The following is a 23,980-nucleotide window of genomic DNA, read 5'->3' as shown; positions in this document are numbered from 1 at the left end:
GCACCTGATCTATGGGGACACTGATGGGGGCACCTGATCTATGGGGACACTGATGGGGGCACCTGATCCATGGGGACACTGATGGGGGCACCTGATCCATGGGGAAACTGATGGGGGCACCTGATCCATGGGGACACTGATGGGGGCACCTGATCTATGGGGACACTGATGGGGGCACCTGATCTATGGGGACACCTTATCTATGGGGGCACTGATGGGACACCTGATCTATGGGGACACCAGATCTATAGGGACATCGATGTGGACATCAGTGGTGTCATCTGATCGATGGGGACACTGTTGGCAACAGCTGATCCATGGGGACACTGATGGAGACACCAGATTGATGGGGACACCTGATAGATCAATGATCTAAGGGGACACTGATGTGACACCTGATTGGGGACACCTGATCTATGGGGAAACTGATAAATCAGTGATCTATGGGGACACTGATGGGAAACATGCTCTATGGGGTCATTGATTGGGATACCTGATCTATGGTGACACCTGATCCATGGGCACACATACAAGAATGACATTTCCTGCAGGGCTAGTTAAAAACACCTGAACACCTGAACATATTAAAAAAAAACGGGGGTTTGGTCACACTATATGGTCATATAGTGCTAAGCCCACTTACTGCGACAAAGTACCCCGAATTAGTGGGTCCTACACTAGTAATAGAATGGAAGATCCTTTGTCTCAACCATGGGAGCTGAACTCCTCTATGTGGGAGAACTGAAAGGGATACATCCTAAACACTGGTGGCCACTAAATAGGAGGTAATGAGGAGGGGGGGGGTGCTCCAACCCAAAAACCTGGTCAGGGCCTATTTCAACATACAAGAACATATTTGGGGGCCACACCATACAATGCATTTAAATTCAAGATGGTGCTGCTATAAGACCTACAAACAGTACAAAATATTTTGATCAACATCTTGAATTTAAACACATTGTATGGTGTGCCCCCAAATATGTTCTTGTATGTTGTAATAGGCCCTGACCAGGTTTTTGGGCTGGAGCACCCCTCCCCCTCCTCATTACCTCCTATTTAGTGGCCACCAGTGTTTAGGATGTATCCCTTTCAGTTATCCCACATAGAGGAGTTCAGCTCCCATGGTTGAGACAAAGTATCTTCCATTCTATTACTAGTGTAGGACCCACTAATTCGGGGTACTTTGTCGCAGTAAGTGGGCTTAGCACTATATGACCATATAGTGTGACCAAACCCCCGTATTTTTTGAATATGTTCAGGTGTTTTTAACTAGCCCTGCAGGAAATGTCATTCTTGTATGTGTGCGCTGTAAAATATTTTGTACTGTTTGTAGGTCTTATAGCAGCACCATCTTGAATTTAAATGCATTGTATGGTGTGCCCCCAAATATGTTCTTGTAGATTGGAGGAGGAGACAAGAGAGCTTGAGAGTAGGAGGTCTTGAGAGGAGCGGAGAGGGCGATTTGGAGACATGATTGGTGATATTTGGAGACATGATTGGTGATGTAGCTCGGGGCAGAGTTGTGAATGGCTTTGTATGTTGTAGTTAGCATTTTGAATTTAATTTGGGTGATTGGGACCCAGCGAAGAGATTGGCGGAGAGGGTTGGCAGACACTGAGTGGTTGGTAAGGTGGATAAGTCTGCCAGCAGCATTCATGACAGACTGAAGGGTGGATAGCATATGAAGAGGTACGCCAATGAGAATGGAGTTGCATTAGTCAAGGCGAGAGATAACAAGGGAGTAGGGATCGGCCGAACACCTCCCCGTTCAGTTCGCAGCAGAACGTCTCAAACAGGCAAAAAGTTCTGGCGAACATGCAAACTCTATTAAAGTCTATGGGATACGAACATGAAAAATAAAAAGTCCTAATTTTAAAGGCTAATATGCAAGTTATTGCCACACAAAGTGTATGGAGACCCGGGTACTGCCCTGGGGGACATGTATCAATGCAAGAAAGTTTTTAAAACAATTGTTTTTTTTAAGGAGCAGTGATTTTAAAGATGCCTAAAGTGAAACAATAAAAATGAAAAATTCCTTTAAATACCGTGCCTGGAGGGTCCCCTTAGTCTGCCTGTAAAATGGCGCATCTGTTCAATGTATAGAACCTGCTGCAGCAACCCTTAGCTGTGGTTGTCGGGGTCTGTGGACGGTGGCCTTATTGGAATCTGGGGCACCCAGATCCTGCCCCCCCCCATGTGAGTGGGTATCGGGTACATCATACCATTACCCATTCACCAAAAAAGTGTCAAAAAACAAAAACCACAAGACACAGTTTTTGACAAATCCTTTATTAAAAAATAAAAATAAAAAAAATGTCCCTCAATATAATCCATTGTCAATCAGGACACCCGACAGACCTGAAAAATAGAGAAAAAAAACCCACTCCACCACCTGGGACGCCTCCCAGCCAACTGCCCGCTGTGCGCTTTGACAGTTCTTATATAGGCAGGGGGCGGGGCGAACAGGCTATGTCACCCGGTGGTACCGCCCCTTTTGACATCACGTGATGTCCAAATTATTATTATTAGTATACAGTTGTTATAATAATTGATTAACTATGTTGTCCAATTTTCCAATTGTTGCACCTATAGCCAAATTATTATCATTATACAGGATTTATATAGCGCCAACAGTTTGCACAGCTCTTTACAATTCCGTCCTTCTTTATTATTATATGCCTGATATCACTGTGTGTAATGGTAATTCCTTCTCTTTTTTATGATATGGGAAGGCTTATCATTTTGGGTCTTTACTTATTGCAATGCAACTTTTTATCTCAAAGACAAGTTGTTCTGTCTTTCAGTACGTATATCAACTTTTTTAGTAAGGAATATTGAAACTATATTTAAAGATATTGCTTAGACATATGTCCAGAATTAATGTCAAGAACAGAAAACAGGCAAAAATGAAAAAAAAAAAACCTGCACCCATAGAGCCACCTGCCCCCTGTGTTGGCCTTGGACTTCAGGCTGAAGCCCCTGGTCTTTTTGCCACCTAGCAACGCCCTTGAACAGGGATGAGAATGGATGAGGAGGAGGAATGAAACTGGGGGAGAAGGAGGAAGAGGAGCAGAAGTGGCACTGAAAGAGGAGGACTAAGAATGGAGGAGGACTAAGAATAGAGGAGGTTGAGTGAAAATAGAGGAGGAGGAGGAGAACTAAGAATAAAGGAGGAGGAAGAGAATTGAGAATGGATGAGGAGGTAGAATGGAGGATGAGGAGTACGAAGAGAGGGGGGGAGGAGAGTTGTGGAGTTATCTTAGTCAGTGAGGCCTAACTTGAAGGCACATACTGGAGTATAAGAGATCAGACAAAACAACAAATATATGCTGAAAAAGTCTCTATTTATTACAGATTTGACATAAGTATATAAAAGAGAAAAGATGCAAGGTGTTCAGTCTTTGGTCATCTGTCAGATGTTTGTGACGATTGATAAGATGCTGGTGACAATAAGGTGGTGGCGACAATCGGTGGTGATGTTTGGTAGCTTCTGGGTCTTTTGCTGGAATTTCTCATTGTCTGGATATATTCTTCATTTCTACGTTGATGATGTAATGTCTGGAGACTTGGCACTGATGTTTGTTGTCCCGGGTTGTGACACTCGGAAGTAGTAAAAATAAGTATAAAGAGCAGAAGTTAGCTTCAGTAACAAAGTTATAAAGTCATCAGTACAAAAAATCACCAGTGATTATTGTAAAGTCATACAAAGATATACGGTATCAAGGTAGACAAGTAAATACCACCATTGTAAGGAACACCTTTCCATGACAAGGAATGAGGATGGAGGAGGAATGAGAATGCAGATGGAGGAGTGAGAAAGAAGATGGAGAAAGAGGAGCAATTTGACTAGAAATGAATGAGGAGGAGAAGTATTGAGAATGGAGATGAAAGATGTAACAATGGAGATGTGAGAATGGAGATGGAAGAGTGAGAATGAACATGGGGAGGGAGAAGGATTTAGAACAGAGATGAAGGAGGTGGAGAAGTATGGAGAAGGAAGAGCAAGAATGGAGATTTAAGAGTGAGAATGAAGATGGGGAGGAGGAGGAATTACAATAGAGATAAAGGAGGAGGAGGAGGAAAGTATCGAGAATGGAGATGAAAGATGTAACAATGGAGATGTGAGAATGGCGATGGAAGAGTGAGAATGAACATGGGGAGGGAGAAGGATTTAGAACAGAGATGAAGGAGGTGGAGAAGTATGGAGAAGGAAGAGCAAGAATGGAGATGGAAGAGTGAGAATGAAGATGGGGAGGAGGAGGAGGAATTACAATAGAGATGAAGGAGGAGGAGGAGGAAAGTATCGAGAATGGAGATGGAAGAGTGGGAATGGAGATGGAAGAGTGGGAATGGAGAAGAGGAGGAGTGAGAAAGGAGATAAAGGATGAGGAGTGAAAATGAAGATGGAGATGTAGGAGGAGTTAGAATAGAGATGGAGGAGGAGAAATATTGAGAATGGAAATGATGGAAGAGGATACTATTTTTGGGGACCTTTGGAGGGGGGTCTGCAAACTTTTTTGTTAAATAGCAAAGGAAATGGCAATGTAACACAGTTTTCCTTTTGTGAATATTAGTCAAATTGATTTTTTTTGAATTTGTGAATGTTACTCAAGACAGGGCCCCCATGCTGTTTGTTTTTTTCTTTGTTTTTTTTTTTTTTTTTGAACCCTTTGCCCGTTAGCCCAGAAAATGGCCATTTTTAATTTGACAGATTCTGCTTCCATTGATTTCAATGGGGTTCAGGTTTGCCATCTGATCTTCTTTGAAGTTCCCCAAACCCTGTTTGAACATAACCGAGGGCAGTTTGGCTCAAACCTAATGCTGGGGTTGGTAATAAAAATAAATAACCCAAACAAAACAAAATAAATCTAAAAACTCCCACTCAAAACACTAAGACAAAACCTAAACTTTTTTTGGCTTAATTTAAAAGAAAACAAACTAGCTACTATTAACAAAATGTTAAGTAACGCCACAAAATTTAAAAAAGCATTCCTAAAATGAACTATTGGGTCTTTTTATATTGCAGTATTACAAGGGGCTTACACTCCACTCTCCAAAGCCACAGATACTGCAATTTACTATAAAAGCATCAATAGAAAACTGTATACAGCATACAATATACTAATACATATAACACTGAATACAGTTTAAAGCATCATACTGAAAGCACACAACACTAACCCGTCTTTCCCTTTAAAGTAGTTGTAAACCCACTAAAAAACAAAAAACAAAAACCTGCAAGACAAAGACATAATGAGCTAGTATGCATAGCATACAAGCTCATTATGAAATACTCACCTTAGATGGAAGCCCCGGAAGCGGTCCCAGTACACAGCTCCGGCCGGTGATATCACTCCAGGAGTTATTTCCGGTTATCGCGCAGGCTCTGGCGCTGTGATTGGCCTAAGCCACAATGACGTCACTCCCGCACATGCACGTGGGAGCCGCCAGTAACGGCACACTAGCTGAAGCAACGGCACAAACATGCCATTGCTTCAGTGCACATGTGCCGATGATGTTGGCACATGCTGATACAGGTGATATCTCCTAAACTGTGCAGGTTTAGGAGATATCCAGGGTAGCTACAGGTAAGCCTTATTCTAGGCCTTATTATAGGCTTACCTGTAGTACAAAGTGGATTATAAGGGTTTACAATCACTTCAACAAATGTCAGTTGTCCTTCACTCACACTAAATTCACCAACACAATGACAAAAGGGTGCTGCAATGTCAGCCTTTACAGTGCGTGGGCTGAAATTATTCTGTGACCCAACATTGGCTGACATCTTGCTCCATGACTATAGGTCAAGTATATGACCTTAGCCAGCGTTAGCTAAAGAAATGCATCGGGGGACATTTATGGTGGGAGGAAATATCCTTAAATTTCAGATCTTCTATAAAACAGCCAAACTGAGAATGTTCAATTTGAACTTATGCTCGGACCTAACGTTTGACTCTACCCTACCTATCATATAGAGTTTTGCCCACACTATGATTTTTTTTTTTCCTGAAACATATCACTTCCAGGGCCATCTTACAGTTTTATGATGCTTTGATCCATAATTCCCAAAAAACAATACTGTAGATAAGCAATCACGTGAGCAAATAAATCAACAGTGTTCTACGATTTCTACGTTCTTACCCTCAACTAGGTCACTTTTACAAATCCCCAGCGTTCATTCAGCAATTTGGTCCCTTGATTACCAGGTGATCAAAATTTTTTTATGAAATTTCCACCTCAGCTCCTATAGAAAGAGAAGTTGTCTCGTGATCAGGTAGAAGACACAAGGCGGCACTTGCTGTAGCTTTGGAATGTACATCATGTTCTCTGTAGGCCATATGTATTGAAGTGCTCCTTGTATAATTTTCTGTTTTCTATGGTACATGAAGATATATTAGAATGTCCATGGCTGAGCACCTCTCGGATGCATTGAGGGCCAAAAGGTCCCAGAACATTTTCCTGGCTTCAAGAGAGAATTTCCTCCACTTTTCCGGTGCTAAGGTCAGATCCTTTCTGACTTGCCACCGAGCAAAGTCTCTGTACGTTGGATCATGACCCTCTGCTCCTATCCAAGGAAAGTATCCAGTCATAGCGATGTAAACCATGACCCCAAAGGCCCAGATATCAATGCTCGGGTGTAGAAGCAATTGTTCTCCTGGTTTCAAGTTACACTGTTCCGGAGCTGTGTAGGGTATGAACCCGGACAAGGATGGTGCTTCAGTTCCCTGGAGCCTTGCCAGTCCAAAGTCTGCCACTTTGATAATATTACATTCAAAGTCCATTAGCAGAATATTGTCTGGCTTGATATCACAGTGGACCATCCCTTTGTTGTGCATGTATTGCAATGCACTGGCTATCTGAGGAACACACTTCTTTACTGTCTCTTCATTTAAACCAACCTATAACAAGAAGAAAACAGGACAAAATTAGTCACTAGACACCACCATGGCAAAATGTAATCAAATAAGAAGCCTATCTTATCCATCATACAGGGACATAGAATATTAGCTCAATACACTTGAAAGGATGCTTAAAGGAAACCTGTTGGTATACAAATATGAGAATCACCATTGATGGTGCAAAATCCAGGACTATCTTTCTTAACCTTGCTTCACAGATGAGAACATTACATATCTAAAATCAAGCCTATAAATCAAATGATACAATATCCGACCCAACTCACTGTAATGAGTGGGGAGTCTTTAAACCTCAGAAATACTTTAAAGATATTGAGGGCAGAGATGATATCTTTTCTTAATGTAAGAATTATTCATTTTTCATACAAACTTACATTTGGCTGTATTAAGGAATGAAGAGTTCCAGCTGTCGCCACCTCCTGGACAAACACGTAGTCTCTGTTTGTATGAAAGGCAACTTCATGGGTCGTGATGATGTTGGGATGGCCGCTGAGGCTGATAGACATCCCATATTCAACCAGGAAGTTGTCCATTGGGATCTTCTGTTTGCTAAGCAGCTTCACAGCCACTAACTGACCTGTCAAACAGAGAGAGAGAAAAGAGAGAATTAGTAACATAAACAGATGCAGAAACTTGCTAAAAGCCTTTTAAAGTGTGCTAAATGCTTGATTAAATCAGCAGCAGCAGTGACATTAATTAAGTTACATAATCATCGCCCTAAAACTGGAAGTGAGGGATGCTTCAAGAACTTACTTTGAAAAGGTACTTGGAAGCAGCTTTAGGAATTTAAAAGAATGCTGCTTTAAGCAAGGTTAATGCTTTGTGAATGCTTCCTGTACACAATGCTCAGGATAATATTCACAAGCTAAACAAATTGTGTGTACACGTGGCTTCAAAGTTGACCTACTGATTGTCTACAGATAAGCAATTCTATTGATTCTTGGATCTTGGATGTCAGACTCTGCATTTTTTTTCCAGAACAAACATACAAGTTTCTTTTACCTGCTGGCAATTTAGCATTTTTAAAAAGTTTTCTTACACTAGTTCCATTAAATTAATATGATTCAAAAGCACGACTAATACTAAGAAATTAATTTCCTTACATGAATTAAACTATAACATTTACCTGAACCCCGATGTTTGGCCAGGAGGACCTTTCCATATGACCCCGACCCAAGTTCTTGGATGGGGTCAAAGTGCTTTGAAACCTCCATCATCTTCAGATTTTCGGACGTCTTGGTGATGAGTTGGATGACATGTCTTGCGGTGTTCTTGGTAACTTCATGGATGTTAGAAGCCATTCTAGAATCACAACAACAAAAAAGCATTAAATATCCCTCTGAATATTGCCCAGCATCTAGGGTCAGTATTTTATAACCATATGGATCCCGGTTGGGGAGATGACATATTCTGTGTGTTTACCAAAGAAGTCTCACCAACATGGACACATGACAATTAAACGCAGACAGGGATTTTGAGATTTATGTTTTAAGGGAGTCCAATAGAGTTTTAGGAAAAATAATGATATTAGTATTTATATAAGACAGGAGGAAAGATATATAGGCATGTATAGAAATACATAGGAATAGACTTTATACATGGTTATGTTTAAGAAAGAGGAAATATTGATACTGAAGGATTTTTGTATTCTCCCATTTTATCTTCTACTTCTCTTTCTGTTTTTGCATCTTTTTTTCTTTGTTAAATGAGAATTTAATAAAAATAAAACTGACAGAGATTACTAACCAAGAAATGGGTTTTGGCTGAAGCTGATCTCTAAACTACAAGACTTGTAGAGATCGGCTGGTTAGAATGACCAACATTCTAGTCACAAATAGAGGTGTGAATGTCACTGGTATTGTAACAATAAGGCATAAGAGAAATTAGACCACTTTTGTGTAAATTAAAAACAAATTGGAATGGTGGAATTTGGAACCCAAAGTACTATTAAAAAAAATATACTAAAAAAAAATTGTATTGTGCTTTCACACCCAACTGATGGATCATGGAATTATCAGACAATCTAAGATTTCACATTTTAATTTTACGTCATAAATATATGAAGACAGATCATCTCCATGCATCAGGTTGGTTGTATTAAAAAAAAATAAGCATTGCAACATATTGTGGATTTCCAATCTGTATATGGATCTCTACTGACCATAAATGGCAAGTGAAATAATAAAAATCAATATAGATTTAATGAAACAAAAAAAGTATTCAGTTTTGGACCGCAGTCCATGGACTTTATTGGCACATCACACTCATAGAAGTAAAAGTAAAAATTTTGTTTTTGAAAAGTCATAAAATCTATTAAAAAATATCAAGTAGCATATTTGCACCTATGTGTCAATAGGTGGTGGTGGCCCCTGAACATCTACACCAAGTACCATACAATACACTAACAGCCAGTGTTGTAAAATAGCCATAGATGGATCTCTACTCTGACCATACATGGCAAGTGAAATAAGAAAAATCTATTCAAATTTAAAGAACATTAAAGAGTTTGTTTATTTATCTCAATGCTAAGTTATCTGTAGACTGCAGGTTCAAAAAGAAAAATCCTATAATTTTAGAGGGGAAAAAACTATACTGCTCTAAAGGACAAACCTTAGAAAATGAAGGTGCAGATGGTTTCCCACTCGGTCTTCACTAATGGAATCTTTGTAGACTTCCCAACTTGTCAATTTTTCTTGAAATAATTGCAATATGAAGTAGTCAATGGAAAAATAAACTCACTTTTGCTTCAAGTAATAATAAGATAAGTGGAAGTAAGGCTGGATATATGTGGGGTTTATATGGGAGGAGAGAGTGGCTTTTGCTAATTGATGGGAGATTCTGATTGGCCAGCACACAGGAGCTGCTGATTACCATAAGACTGGAGAGTTTGGAAAGAGATTGAGAAGGGTGGGGCAGGTAGGTCCATATCAATGTGGTTTGTGTATTCTGTTTTGTTGTGCGGAGGGTTGAAACCTGAGCCTGAAACCAAGTAACTTTACTGATTGTAATAATTATTATGCAATGAACATTTTTATCAACCGCTATATTCCAAACATTCTGAAGTAAAATACATTGGCCCACTTTAGCCATGTAAAGTTTGTTTTAATTGTTTATTTATTTATTTTTTTATTTTAAACATTTTTACAAAAAATAAACCTCTAATAACAAAAACCACTAAGAAAAGAAAGGGGAAAAAAAACAAACAAACAAACAAACAAACATGCAAACCTAGGCCAAGTTACCATATTAAATAGTAACAACATCCACATAATTCATACATTATCATCTAGGTTTCAAAAATATTCAAAATTGTTCTATTATTTTTCAAAATATTTGAAAACATTCAAAAATATTCAAAGATATTCAGAAATAGTCATAGTCAGAAATACTCCAGAACAGCCATGGGGAATGGAGGAACTCAGCTATAAGGGGATGGAGAAGATCAGGTATGGGACATAGAGGAGTACAGCTATGGGAGATGGAAGAGCTCAGCCAGGGGGGATGGAGGAGCTTAGCTATGGGGATATTGGTGCTCATCTATAGGGGATGGAGGAGCTTAGCTATGAGAATTGATGGCATAGATTACAGTCAGGGCTGTCTTTAATATGGTTATTAAACATTTCGGCAAATTTTTTTGCCCCCCAATGCAATTTTGCTCTTCAACCCAACATCTCAAAAAAACAGACACACACAGAATTATCTAAAAAAACACACAGCAGTCCCACGGTGACCTCAGTTCCCTTTCATGTCACAGCACTCCATTACATTACAGACATTTCCACATTATAGTGCCCCTTTACACATCACAGTGCCCCCATTACATTAGAGTCCCCTTCATGTCATCGTTCCCCTTTACACATCACAGCACCCCAATTACATTGAAGCCATTGTAACACATCACACATTCACATGTATGTGTTTTGATGGCCCACATTTGGGCAGGCACAGCAGACTATTCATTTGAATGGGCTGCCATGCCTGCGTTTCCTGCAGAAAAAAAGGTTCATGCAGTGGCCTTGAAATCCATTCTGCTTTTGCACAATGCAACTTACCTGCAGTTCCTGCACACACAAACGCACTGTGTTTTTAAAAGAGTGGCCTAAACATCTAAAAAATGCAGGAAGTTTGCCGGTGCAGGAACTGCAGGTCAGTCACATGGTGCAAAAGCAGAATGGACAGACAGTGCTGTATTTCACTGCTTGGGGGGCATAGGTGTGCGCAGCCTGTTACATGATGCATGCACATTTTTTTTGCAGGAAACGCAGGCATGGCAGCCCATTCAAATGAATAGGCTGCTGTGCCTGCGCAAATGTGGGCCACCAAAACACATACATGTGAACCAGACAGGCCCAAAATAAGCCCCTCAAGCAGTTAAATACACTAGTGCTATCTAGGTGCTGTAATGCAGTGTGCTCTGTAATAAAAAATACAGCCACAACCTCACTCAGCCCCACTTTTTGAAAAAAGATCATCAGTTGCAGCCACTGTGCTGCTAAAACGCCACTGTCCCCACTTCTGTTTCATTTTATTTCAAGAATACATGAACAAAGAACACCTCAATGTATGCATGGGCGTGGTTATATGCTAAAAAAAGATCCTGAATATTCAATTAATATACAGATCTCAAAAAAAATAAATTAAAAAAACACATTCAATCCCACTTGTAGGGCAGTAACAGGCAAGCGAAATAAAGAAAAATTATTTAAATTAAGGGAACATTAAAACCTTTAAAAATCGCGCTGCCCTTAAACATTATTAGATAGTGAGTATGACATCTATATATAAACCTACGTGATAAGTGTTACATGTGTATATATGAACCAAGACCAATAGATAACAAACAGGGAAATTAATATACCATGCTGGTAATATTGAACAATAATAAAAATGACATTTAACGTGTACAATGACAAATGACCAGTGATCGATAGACAATTCAATAGCAGATTATTATTTTATTATTGTTTAATATTACCGGCATGGTATATTAATTTCCCTGTTTGTTATCTATTGGTCTTGGTTCATATATACACATGTAACACTTATCACGTAGGTTTATATATAGATGTCATACTCACTATCTAATAATGTTTAAGGGCAGCGCGATTTTTAATTTTTTCCTTTTGTGTGTGTATTGATGCTGTACATATTCATTGCTGCTCCCTAAGTGATAGTTGGGTGTTAATCATCTTGCCATCACCTTCCTAATTTAGTTTTTAGTTCTCATAGTGCGGTTTTTATATATTTTTTTTTCAGCATTAAAACCTTTGTCTGGGGTGAAATTGGGAAAACACTTTGAAGTACAAAAAAGACAGAGAACTTTTGATGGTGAACATGCAGTTGCTAATATACAATCTAACAGACAACTTAAGACGGAACTGTTTAATGTTATTTCAAGGGTACGTGAAGAAAGAACATCTGAGTATAATGTATGAGGTTGGTTGGGTTCTAAAATCAAAATATTGCAAAATAATGTGCATATGCAATCAATCAATCTATGGATCTCTTTACAAAAGAAAATAATCTAATCCCATATGAAGGACCACAACAGGCAAGTGAACAAAGGAAAAAAATAATGTAAATCATTTTAATTCAGGGAACAATAAAAACAAAAAGTTTTAGATTTTTTTTCTACTTAACTTTCTGCTAAGACATCTGCATTGTTAGGTTGTCATTGTAAAATATGGTGAAAGTGAAAATTAAGAGAATAGGAAAAATACTTGCTATGTCCAAAAAAAGACAGACAGGAATAGCAAAATTTACAGGAATGGCAAAAATTAGGACAACCTAAGATGAAACTGTTTAATTTACTTTTGACGGGACATGAAGAATAAACATCTGAATGTAAAGCATGAGTTTGAAATATTTTTAAAATAAAATATTGTAAAATAATGGGGATATTCAATCAATATATCCATCTCTAAAATAAAAGGCCCTTTAGAATATTAAAATGTTTTTACTATTCCATTTCCTGCTAAATACATCTCCTCAATCAGAGAAAAATCCCAGCTTTTTAAAGCATAAAACTATCAGGTCTATAGATCTTTGGGGTTCTGTATGACTTACCTTAAACAATGAAGATATAGATGTCTCCAAGTTGGTATCACTGAGGAAGTCTATATGGTCTTCTCCAAAGCTATTCCGATGGGAAGTGGTCAATGGAGAAAATAAATCACTTTTGCTACAAGCAAAATGAGATTCATTGAGTAAGGAATGGAGGTCTATATGTGTGTCTGGAGACTTTGGGTTGAGCTCTAGGAGGGTGTGGCCAATAGGTCCATAAGAATGGGGTTTGTTTATACTGTGCCAGTGTGTTGAGGGTGGGAAAGTTACCCTGAAACTAATTTCAAAAGATTTAATTAAGGAAACCAGTTTCTAGGTGCTGAGATTTCTAAAGGTAATGTATAAAATGTCTTAGTATTCTAACCAATAGTATATTTTATATAATATATAATGGATCATTATTTGCAATAAATATTATGCAATTGAGTATTTCATTTAATAAAATAATAATAAAATAAATATACATACAGTGTGTGTGTGTGTGTGTGTGTGTGTGTATATATATATATATATATATATATATATATATATATATATATATATTTATATAAATATTTATTCTACAAAATTCAGCACTAAACTCTATCCACCTCAGAAACTATAATGTAGGTAATATACCGTATATCAATTGGCTTCCTAAACCATGTTGGGATATCTAGGTGTAAATGGGTCCTGGGACTTACTGGTTACTTTTCAAAGTCTTAAACAAAGATGCTCAAAACTCTCTAAAAGACTCTTGTGGTGTCCATGAATCTTATACAAGCAGTGGGTGGACATGGGGAAATTTGCTCATTCACACAGTTAGTATGAGAAGTCTCCACTGTTTTTTTTGCCACTGATAGAAGTTTAGAGAAATTAGTTCTTTGGTAAATATTTCACAGATAATTAGTGGAAAGGAGCACACATGTGGTTGTACCATTTGTGGAGCTTGATTGAGCTACAAAAAATGGCCTCCAATAGAGGGACATACACGGGAAGCATGCAGTAGACATTTATGGGACAATGCTCTATATATGTGTCATTCATCACTACTGCAAGATATGTGTTCAACCAGGCTCACTGATAAGGCAGTACGGCCGACCCTCCTGTACCGGGACTCAGCCTCATCACTTCATAACAGGGGCTTTTACTAGCAGGAGGGATGGCTGTACTGCCTTATTGCAGACACCGATCCTCTTCTGCCTTCCCCAACATTGCTGAACTTCCCTCCTCTGCTCTCCCACCGGTTGCTGGGGGGAGGGGAGTGTTAGGGGAGTCGATGACAGTTTTTTTTATCTTACTGTGCATGAATAATATGTTCTAGGGTATATAGCTTTTTATATGTGATCAGTGAATCAGAGGTTTGCATTTTTTTTTGTTTTGTTATTAAAAGTTTAGATTGCCTTTTGAGGTGCACTTTAAGCAATGTCATTGTCCAGTAAAGTCAGTATTTGTAGGGAATAAATGAGATTTATCTATTAATATGGGTTTATATGGGATATGGACCTAAGTATGGATGTGTGAAGAACTTTTTTACAAGACCAACAACTGTCTCTGAAGAAAGACAAAGGCTCTCCTGTTAGTTCCTTGATTATTATGTGAAAGCCAAATGTTGCCCATCATAATTAGGGTCACCCTTTGTCTTCAGACGCAGGTGAATAGGGGGAAGCCAGGTAATAGGCAGTGTTGTGTCCATGATGTCCGGCTGCTTTGATATGCTAACAGACCAACTGACAGGCCAATGTTTAGAATCACGTGGGGCGTCTTGGAGTGTCTGAGTCGTTGTGTCATTTCAGAAGATAAAGCTTAACAAACTTATATTTGCAAGAGATGTCATGACCTGGAGCTTATTACAGATGTTCAAGTTAGAAAGAACTTTGGAAATGGTAATTACAGGACAGAGAAGCATAGTGGAATGAAAAGAGCTCTACATTAAAAAAAGATAGGGAAAAGTAGGGCTAAAATTAGAATACAAGAAACACATTGCTACACAACATTTTCGAATACTCAAAACTAGGGTGTTACAAGAATCATTGTTGACCCCCCCGGGGGGTTAGATCTGTCATATTATGATGATGTGGATGGTTTTTAAGGTTTGTGTTCATAGAGGGTAGATGTTGTGTATGTTGTTTTTAATAATGGCTACACTATTGTTGCCTTTTTTTTAATACCAGCCACTTCTTGTTTAGTGGTTACATTTCAATAAAAGATTGGATTTTAATGTACGCATGTGCATTGACATTTGTTGAGAGATTGTCCACCTTAAAAATCGTACAAAAAAATTCTTAATAAATGAATAAGGGGCGAGGGTTGGAGGGGCTCAGCTATGGGAGATGAAGGAACTCAGCTATGGGAGATGGAAGAGCTCAGCTATGGGAGATGAAGGAACTCAGCTATGGGAGATGGAAGAGCTCAGCTATGGGAGATGGAAGAGCTCAGCTATGGGAGATGGAGGAGCTCAGCTATGGGGGGTGGAAGAGCTCAGCTATGGGAGATGGAGGAACTCAGCTATGGGAGATGGAAGAGCTCAGCTATGGGGGGTGGAAGAGCTCAGCTATGGGAGATGAAGGAACTCAGCTATGGGAGATGGAAGAGCTCAGCTATGGGAGATGGAAGAGCTCAGCTATGGGAGATGAAGGAACTCAGTTATGGGAGATGGAAGAGCTCAGCTATGGGAGATGGAAGAGCTCAGCTATGGGGGGTGGAGGAGTTCAGCTATGGGAGATTTAAGAGCTCAGCTATAGGGATAGAGGAGCTCATCTATGGGGGATGGGGGAGATCAGCTATGAGGATTGATGGCATAGATTAGTTATTCACTTATGAGAAGAGGCGCATAAGAGGAGATATGATTACAATGTACAAATATATCATAGGTGACTCCAGTAATTATGATAAATTGTTTACTTTAAGGTCCCTGAAGAGGACACTTGGCCATAATTTGAGGTTAGAAGAAATTGTGTTTAACCTTAGAGCAGTGGTTCTCAACTCCTGTCCTCAGGACCCACTAATGGGCCAGGTTTGCAAGATAACTGAAATTTGCAGCTCAACGATTGCAATATTCTAGTCTGCATCCCCCCAAGGTAATACCTAAAATCTGACCTGTTATTGGGTCCTGAGGACAGGGGTTGAGAACCACTGCCTTAAAGTGAAGAAAGGATTCTTTACTTTTAGAGTGGTAAAAATGTGAAACTTTCTCTCCAGGAAGTGATACTGACTGAGAGTGTTGACAACTTAAAAAAAAACTTTTAGATGTCTTCTTCAGGATCAGAATATACCGGGCTATGAAAACTGTTAGAGAATAAAAGTCACACGCATTAGTTGAACTGAATGGAGCTGGGTCTTTTTTTTGTAACTTTACAAACAATGTTAAATATAAATCTGAATACCAGGGAGAGATCTTAATTAATATTGGATATCCATCACATCAAAGGGTCTTGGGTTGTCATCCAATCACTTTCATGAGACAGATATGATTGTTGTCTTTAGACCAAGAGGTAGAGTCTTCAATGATAAGAATGGAAGAGAGAGACCTGACCTACACATAGAGACCAGCGAATGTTCAATCTCCTCGGAGTGCTAATATGGGAAATTCTTGTTGGTTAGTTTTCTGTTGAACTTATTATAGTGTGATTGTATTGTCTAAGCTATTCACTGTACTGTAATTTTTGTACAATATACTATTTTTCACCTGCAGTTTGTGATGTGAGTTTCATTGCTGACCTTCCCCTACTGAACGGTGGAAAGTGGGTGCTGACTGATATCACTGATATTATTTATTAATATTTAATGATAATATTAATAATAGTATTATTATTTGTTTCATCACCTGCATTTTCTTACTACCCCGCTAACACTGTCAGTTGAATTGGTTGTGGTAGTTATTAGCATAAAACTGCCAATATTTACTGTGTTGGGGGGTCTCCTCCGCTATTGTTTGTTGTGTTTTACAGTACACACTGTGTCACCATTTCTATAGTTCTCCGTATCTTCTGTCTATTGTCTGTTGGGTGTGTAGGCTCAGACTATTCAGGGTGGAAACATTTGTTATTATACATTTTGTGTCTCGATCCTGTGTGTGGAATATTCCAGTCTAAAGCCTGGTACACACCACCAGTTTTTCCTTTTTCATTCAACCCAGCGGGTTATGTGTTTAAAGAGTCTTTTCAGAATAATATAGCCAAAGCCCCAAATATTAGAGGAGATTACACAAAAAACATTATTATATGTGTGGTCTAGTCTCATGGTTACCATGAGGTTTATGTGAAATCTCCATTAACAGGTGTAAACAGGTGTAAATCCCGTAATTAGAAATATATTTTTGTTAGAGTATGAATATGTTGAATATGTTTGAGTAATATGTTGCATTATATGTCCATGTTCTGAGAATAAGCTGATGGGGGGGGGATTCTTTTAATGATAGGTGATACTGTTGGCTGAAAGACATGACAATAGGCTGAGAACAATCTGGTGCCAGGTTAGTATATCTGAGCAAAGGGAACCAACTCCAGATATCAGCTTAGAAGGAATCCTTTGTTAAGAAAAGCAGTAAGGGTGGCCACCTTCATCACTTCTGTACATGTGTGTTTTTTCTCTCCAAGGGGCTGAACTGTTGGGTTGGTAAGACTAATGGCTACAAAATAATATCTGAAAAGATCCAGTCCTCATAGAATTAGTCAGACATCATAAGATTGATTAGATAGATGCCCATCAATCAGTAACACTCCATGTAAGTCTGTGAACGTTAGGTCTATAGCGATCCAAACACTTGAGGAAAAATAAGGTTAGGAGGAATCTCTGAACCACCAGAACACCTGTCAGGTTTTTATAGCTCTGTGTCCCTCTTGAGGGGGCACTTATCTCTTTGTACTTGTGACCATAATCACCAAAGGTTGTCACCAGAACAAAAATAGAGGGGGAAATCTTCCAAGTTCTTGTGACCTTGGAACACACATAGCAAAAACTGGGGGATAACTAAGCCTAAATCTACTCCCATCCCCCATTCTAAGACTATTCTATCTACCCTGTGAAATAAAATATGTCTATACTTAAAGTAGTAGTCCACCCTAACACTAAAATCCCTGCATCTACAGACATCCACAATCTAACACTAACCTATCTAGCCCTGTAAATTAAAAATCAGTATACATACTTTTTTGAACTGCCTCGATTCCCACATTGAGCTGTCACCTGCGGCTTTGCTGTGGAGGTGGGTGCAGAGGACACAGCAGACAACGGAAGCCCCATAGTAACTCTATGGGTGACGTCACTCCCCATTCATTTCACATCCTTTGTCGGCTGTGTCCTCTGCAGAGCTTCCGCCGCTGGAGACCAGATTGGATCGGCTTCAAAAAAGGTATGTATACTGATTTCTTAGATAGGTTAGCGTTAGATTGTGGATGTCTGTAGATGCCAGGATTTTAATGTTGGGGTGGACTTACACTTTAACAATTCTGAGTGTGCTCCAGTCTGGTCACATGATCGGTCCCAGCCCTGGATTCAGTGTAGAGGAGGGACAGCCAACAAACATCTGCAGGGCGAGAGGGAATAGAGAGAGGTGAGAGAGGTGAGTGAGAGAGAGGTGAGAGAGGTGAGAGAGAGAGGAGAGAGAGGAGAGAGGAGATAGAGAGGGGTGAGAGAGAGAGTGAAAGGAGAGAGAGAGAGAAAGGAGAGAGAGAGAGAGAAAGGAGAGAGAGAGAGAAAGGAGAGAGAGAAAGGGGGGAGAGAGAAAAAGGGGGGGAGAGAGGTGAGAGAGAGAGAGAGGTGAGAGAGAGAGGAGAGAGAGGTGAGAGAGAGGTAGGAGAGAAAGGAGATAGAAGAGAGAGAGGAGAGGAGAGAGGAGAAAGACACAACATGCTTTATTTTCTTGGATTTTTCTTTTCAGTTTGGTTTTATTGTCATCAGGCATGTTTTTTTGTTTTTGTAAAAAGCCTTACAGTTCTAATTTTTTTTCAGATTTTTTTATGCTCTAAAGGAAAAAAAGCTGTTTTTTTTGTTACTTTTAAAAGCCTTAACAATGATTTTTTAATTTGATATATTTTTATATTTAGATTTTGCGTCCACTAAATGCACTGTATTTTTTTCAGAAAGGCAGAATCATTTGTGGTAAAAAAAAATGGTATTTCTGTTGAATTGGTTTTCGGTAGTTATTGGCATAATACTGTCATTGTTTACTGTTCCTATTGTCTGCCTGGGAGGGTTCACCTGTACTATTGTTCATTGTATGTTTACTGTTTGTAGTCTATCCCATCACCATTGTCCACCCTATCTCCTGTCTATTGTCTATTGGGTGTAGACTCTGATTATTCAGGGAAGATACCATTGTTATTATAAAGTTTGTGTCTGAAATCCTGTGTACGGAATATTCCAGTACATGGATCACAATCAGGCCGATTCAGCAGGGACCACCCGAGTTTTCAATCCATGTAAGGGCAGGCTGATTGTACCTAAGTCGATCTATACCCAAGTTGATCTATTGATTGTCTTGGGTAGAACCAACCTGTTGGATTTTTCTACATATAATTACTGCCTTTATATGAATAAGGTATCATTATTATTTTTATACAGTATTTATATAGCGCCAACAGTTTACATAGTGCTTTACATTAACAGGGAGACAATACCATTACAATACAATAAAATACAAGAGGATTACGAGGCCCAGAATAGCTTACAATCTAATAAGGTGGGGCAGGTGGTACAAAAGGTTGTAACTGTGGGGAATGAGCTGATGGAAGTGGTAAAAGATTAGTTGGAGGAATGATAGGCTTCCCTAAGGAGATAAGTTTTCAGGGATTGCCTGCAGGAGTAGGAGATAGCCAGACAGATTGGAGGAGGAGACAAGAGAGCTTGAGAGTAGGAGGTCTTGAAAGGAGCAGAGAGGGCGATTTGGGTGATATTTGGAGACATGATTGGTGATGTAGCTCGGGGCAGAGTTGTGAATGGCTTTGTATGTTGTAGTTAGTATTTTGAATTTAATTTGGGTGATTGGGAGCCAGCAAAGGAATTGACGGAGAGGGTTGGCAGACACTGAGTGGTTGGTAAGGTGGATAAGTCTGCCAGCAGCATTCATGACAGACTGAAGGGTGGATAGCCTATGAAGAGGTACGCCAATGAGAATGGAGTTGCATTAGTCAAGGCGAGAGATAACAAGGGAGTAGGGATAATCCAAACACCTCCCCGTTCAGTTCGCAGCAGAACATCTCAAACAAGCAAAAAGTTCTAGCCAACATGCAAACTCTATTAAAGTCTATGGGACACAAACATGAAAAATAAAAAGTCCTAATTTTAAAGGCTAATATGCAAGTTATTGCCACACAAAGTGTATGGAGACCCAGGCACTGCCCTGGGGGACATGTATCAATGCAAGAAAAAGTTTTTAAAACAATTGTTTTTTTTTAAGGAGCAGTGATTTTAAAGATGCCTAAAGTGAAACAATAAAAATGAAAAATTCCTTTAAATACCATACCTGGGGGGTCCCCTTAGTCTGCCTGTAAAATGGCGCATCTGTTCAATGTATAGAACATGCCACAGCAACCCTGAGCTGTGGTTGTCGGGGTCTGTGGACAGTGGCCTTATTGGATCCCGCCCCCCCCATGTGAGTGGGTATCAGGTACAGCATACCATTACCCATTCACCAAAAAAGTGTCAAAAAACAAAAACCACAAGACACAGTTTTTGACAAATCCTTTATTAAAAAATAAAAATAAAAAAAATGTCCCTCAATGTAATCCATCGTCAATAAGGACACCCGACAGACCTGAAAAATAGAAAAAAAAACCCCACTCCACCTTCTGGGACGAATCCCAGCCAACTGCCCGCTGTGCACTTTGACAGTTCTTATATAGGCAGGGGGTGGGGCGAACAGGCTATGTCACCCGGTGGTACCGCCCCCTTTGACATCACGTGATGTCCACAAATATTATTATTAGTATACAGTTGTTATAATAATTGATTAACTATGTTGTCCAATTTTCCAATTGTTGCACCTATAGCCAAATTATTATCATTATACAGGATTTATATAGCGCCAACAGTTTGCACAGCTCTTTACAATTCCGTCCTTCTTTATTATTATATGTATTATTGTTATTATATTGAAACTATATTTAAAGATATTGCTTAGACATATGTCCAGAATTAATTTCAAGAACAGCGCCCTAGAGCCCCCCGTGTTGGCCTTGGACTTCAGGCTGAAGCCCCTGGTCTTTTTGCCACCTAGCAACGCCCCCTGAACAGGGGTGAGAATGGAGGAGGAGGAGGAATGAAATTGGGGGAGAAGGAGGAAGAGGAGCAGAAGTGGCACTGAAAGAGGAGGACTAAGAATGGAGGAGGACTGAGAATAGAGGAGGTTGAGTGAAAATAGAGGAGGAGGAGGAGAACTAAGAATAAAGGAGGAGGAAGAGAATTGAGAATGGATGAGGAGGTAGAATGAAGGATGAGGAGTACGAATAGAGGGGGGAAGGAGAGTTGTGGAGTTATCTTAGTCAGTGAGGCCTAACTTGAAGGCACATACTGGAGTATAAGAGATCAGACAAAACACCAAGTATATGCTGAAAAAGTCTTATTAATTTATTACAGATTTGACATAAGTATATAAAAGATATATATATAAAAGAGAAAAGATGCAAGGTGTTCAGTCTTTGGTCATCTGTCAGATGTTTGTGACGATTGATAAGATGCTGGTGACAATAAGGTGGTGGCGACAATCGGGGGTGATGTTTGGTAGCTTCTGGGTCTTTTGCTGGAATTTCTCGTTGTCTGGATATATTCTTCATTTCTACGTTGATGATGTAATGTCTGGAGACTTGGCACTGATGTTTGTTGCCCCGGGTTGTGACACTCGGAAGTAGTAAAAATAAGTAGAAAGAGCAGAAGTTAGCTTCAGTAACTATCTTATAAAGTCATCAGTACAAAAAAATCACTGGTGATTATTGTTAAGTCATACAAAGATATACGGTATCAAGGTAGACAAATCAATGCCACCATTGTAAGGCACACCTTTCCATGACAAGGAATGAGAATGGAGGAGGAATGAGAATGCAGATGGAGGAGTGAGAAAAAAGATGGAGAAAGAGGAGCAATTTGACTAGAAATGAATGAGGAGGAGAAGTATTGAGAATGGAGATGGAAGAGTGAGAATGAACATGGGAAGGGAGAAGGATTTAGAACAGAGATGAAGGAGGTGGAGAAGTATGGAGAAGGAAGAGCAAGAATGGAGATGGAAGAGTGAGAATGGAGAAGAGGAGTAGTGAGAAAGGAGATAAAGGATGAGGAGTGAAAATGAAGATGGAGATGTAGGAGGAGTTAGAATAGAGATGGAGGAGGAGAAATATTGAGAATGGAGATGATGGAAGAGGATACTATTTTTGGGGACCTTTGGAGGGGGGTCTGCAAACTTTTTTGTTAAATAGCAAAGGAAATGGCAATGTAACACAGTTTTCCTTTTGTGAATATTAGTCAAATTGATTTTTTTGAATTTGTGAATGTTACTCAAGACAGGCCCCCCATGCTGTTTGTTTTTTTTTTTTTTTTTAAACCCTTTGCCCAGAAAATGGCCATGTTTAATTTGACAGATTCTGCTTCCATTGATTTCAATGGGGTTCAGGTTTGCCATCTGATCTTCTTTGAAGTTCCCCAAACCCTGTTTGAACATAACCCAGGGCAGTTTGGCTCAAACCTAATGCTGGGGTTGGTTATATAAATAAATGACCCAAACAAAACAAAATAAATCTAAAAACTCCCACTCAAAACACTAAGACAAATTTAAAAGAAAACAAACTAGCTACTATTAACAAAATGTTAAGTAACGCCACAAAATTAAAAAAGCATTCCTAAAATGAACTATTGGGTCTTTTTATATTGCAGTGAATACAAGGGGCTTACCCTCCACTCTCCAAAGCCACAGATACTGCAATTTACTATAAAAGCATCAATAGAAAACTGTATACAGCATACAATATACTAATACATATAACACTGAATACAGTTTAAAGCACCATACTGAAAGCACACAACACTAACCCGTCTTTCCCTTTAAAGTAGTTGTAAACCCACTAAAAAACAAAAAATAATAACCTGCAAGACAAAGAAATAATGAGCTAGTATGTATAGCATACAAACTCATTATGAAATACTCACCTTAGATGGAAGCCCCGGAAGCGGTCCCAGTACACAGCTCCAGCTGGTGACATCGCTCCAGGAGTTACTTCTGGGTATCGCACGGGCTCTGGCGCTGTGATTGGCCTAAGCCACAATGACGTCACTCCCACACATGCACGTAGGAGCCGCCAGTAACGGCACACTAGCTGAAGCAATAGCACAAACGTACCATTGCTTCAATGCACATGTGCCGATGATGTCGGCACATGCTGATACTGGGGATATCTCCTAAACTGTGCAGGTTTAGGAGATATCCAGGGTAGCTACAAGTAAGCCTCATTCTAGGCCTTATTATAGGCTTACCTGTAGTACAAAGTGGATTATAAGGGTTTACAATCACTTTAACAAATGTCAGTTGTCCTTCACTCACACTAAATTCACCAACACACTGACAAAAGGGTGCTGCAATGTCAGCCTTTACAGTGTATGGGCTGAAATTATTCTGTGACCCAACATTTGCTGACATCTTGCACCTGACTAGAGGTCAAGTATATGACCTTAGCCAGTGTTAGCTAAAGAAATGCATTGGGGGACATTTTGGTGGGAGGAATTCCAGCCAAATATCCTTAAATTTCAGATCTTCTATAAAACAGCCAAACCGAGAATGTTCAATTTGAACTCGGACCTAACGTTTGACTCTACCCTACCTATCATATAGAGTTTTTCCCACACTATGATTTTTTTTTCCTGAAACATATCACTTCCAGGGCCATCTTACAGTTTTATGATGCTTTGATCCATAATTCCCAAAAAACAATACTGTAGATAAGCAATCACGTGAGCAAAAAATCAACAGTGTTCTACGATTTCTACGTTCTTACCCTCAACTATGTCACTTTTACAAATCCCCAGCGTTCATTCAG

General features: G+C 39.4%; 1 protein-coding gene across 1 annotated transcript in view; it reads right to left on the bottom strand.

Annotated features, from left to right (window-relative positions):
- Nucleotides 1–23,149, bottom strand: part of LOC141129054 (ribosomal protein S6 kinase alpha-6-like) — a 37,613-nt gene extending 14,464 nt beyond the window's left edge. Inside the window, exons 1-5 of the mRNA XM_073616798.1 lie at nt 23,097–23,149; nt 8,044–8,219; nt 7,292–7,494; nt 6,519–6,899; nt 5,182–5,213 (exon numbers count right to left, since the gene is read on the bottom strand). Of these exons, the coding sequence (XP_073472899.1) occupies nt 5,182–5,213; nt 6,519–6,899; nt 7,292–7,494; nt 8,044–8,219; nt 23,097–23,149 (845 nt within the window). The remainder of the gene's footprint in view (nt 1–5,181; nt 5,214–6,518; nt 6,900–7,291; nt 7,495–8,043; nt 8,220–23,096) is intronic.
- Nucleotides 23,150–23,980: the final 831 nt, after the last annotated feature.

The sequence above is a fragment of the Aquarana catesbeiana genome, linkage group LG01 (assembly GCF_042186555.1).
Source record: "Aquarana catesbeiana isolate 2022-GZ linkage group LG01, ASM4218655v1, whole genome shotgun sequence".
In the NCBI taxonomy this organism is placed as follows: Eukaryota; Metazoa; Chordata; class Amphibia; order Anura; family Ranidae; genus Aquarana; species Aquarana catesbeiana.
This window is presented reverse-complemented; position numbering and strand designations above follow the sequence as displayed.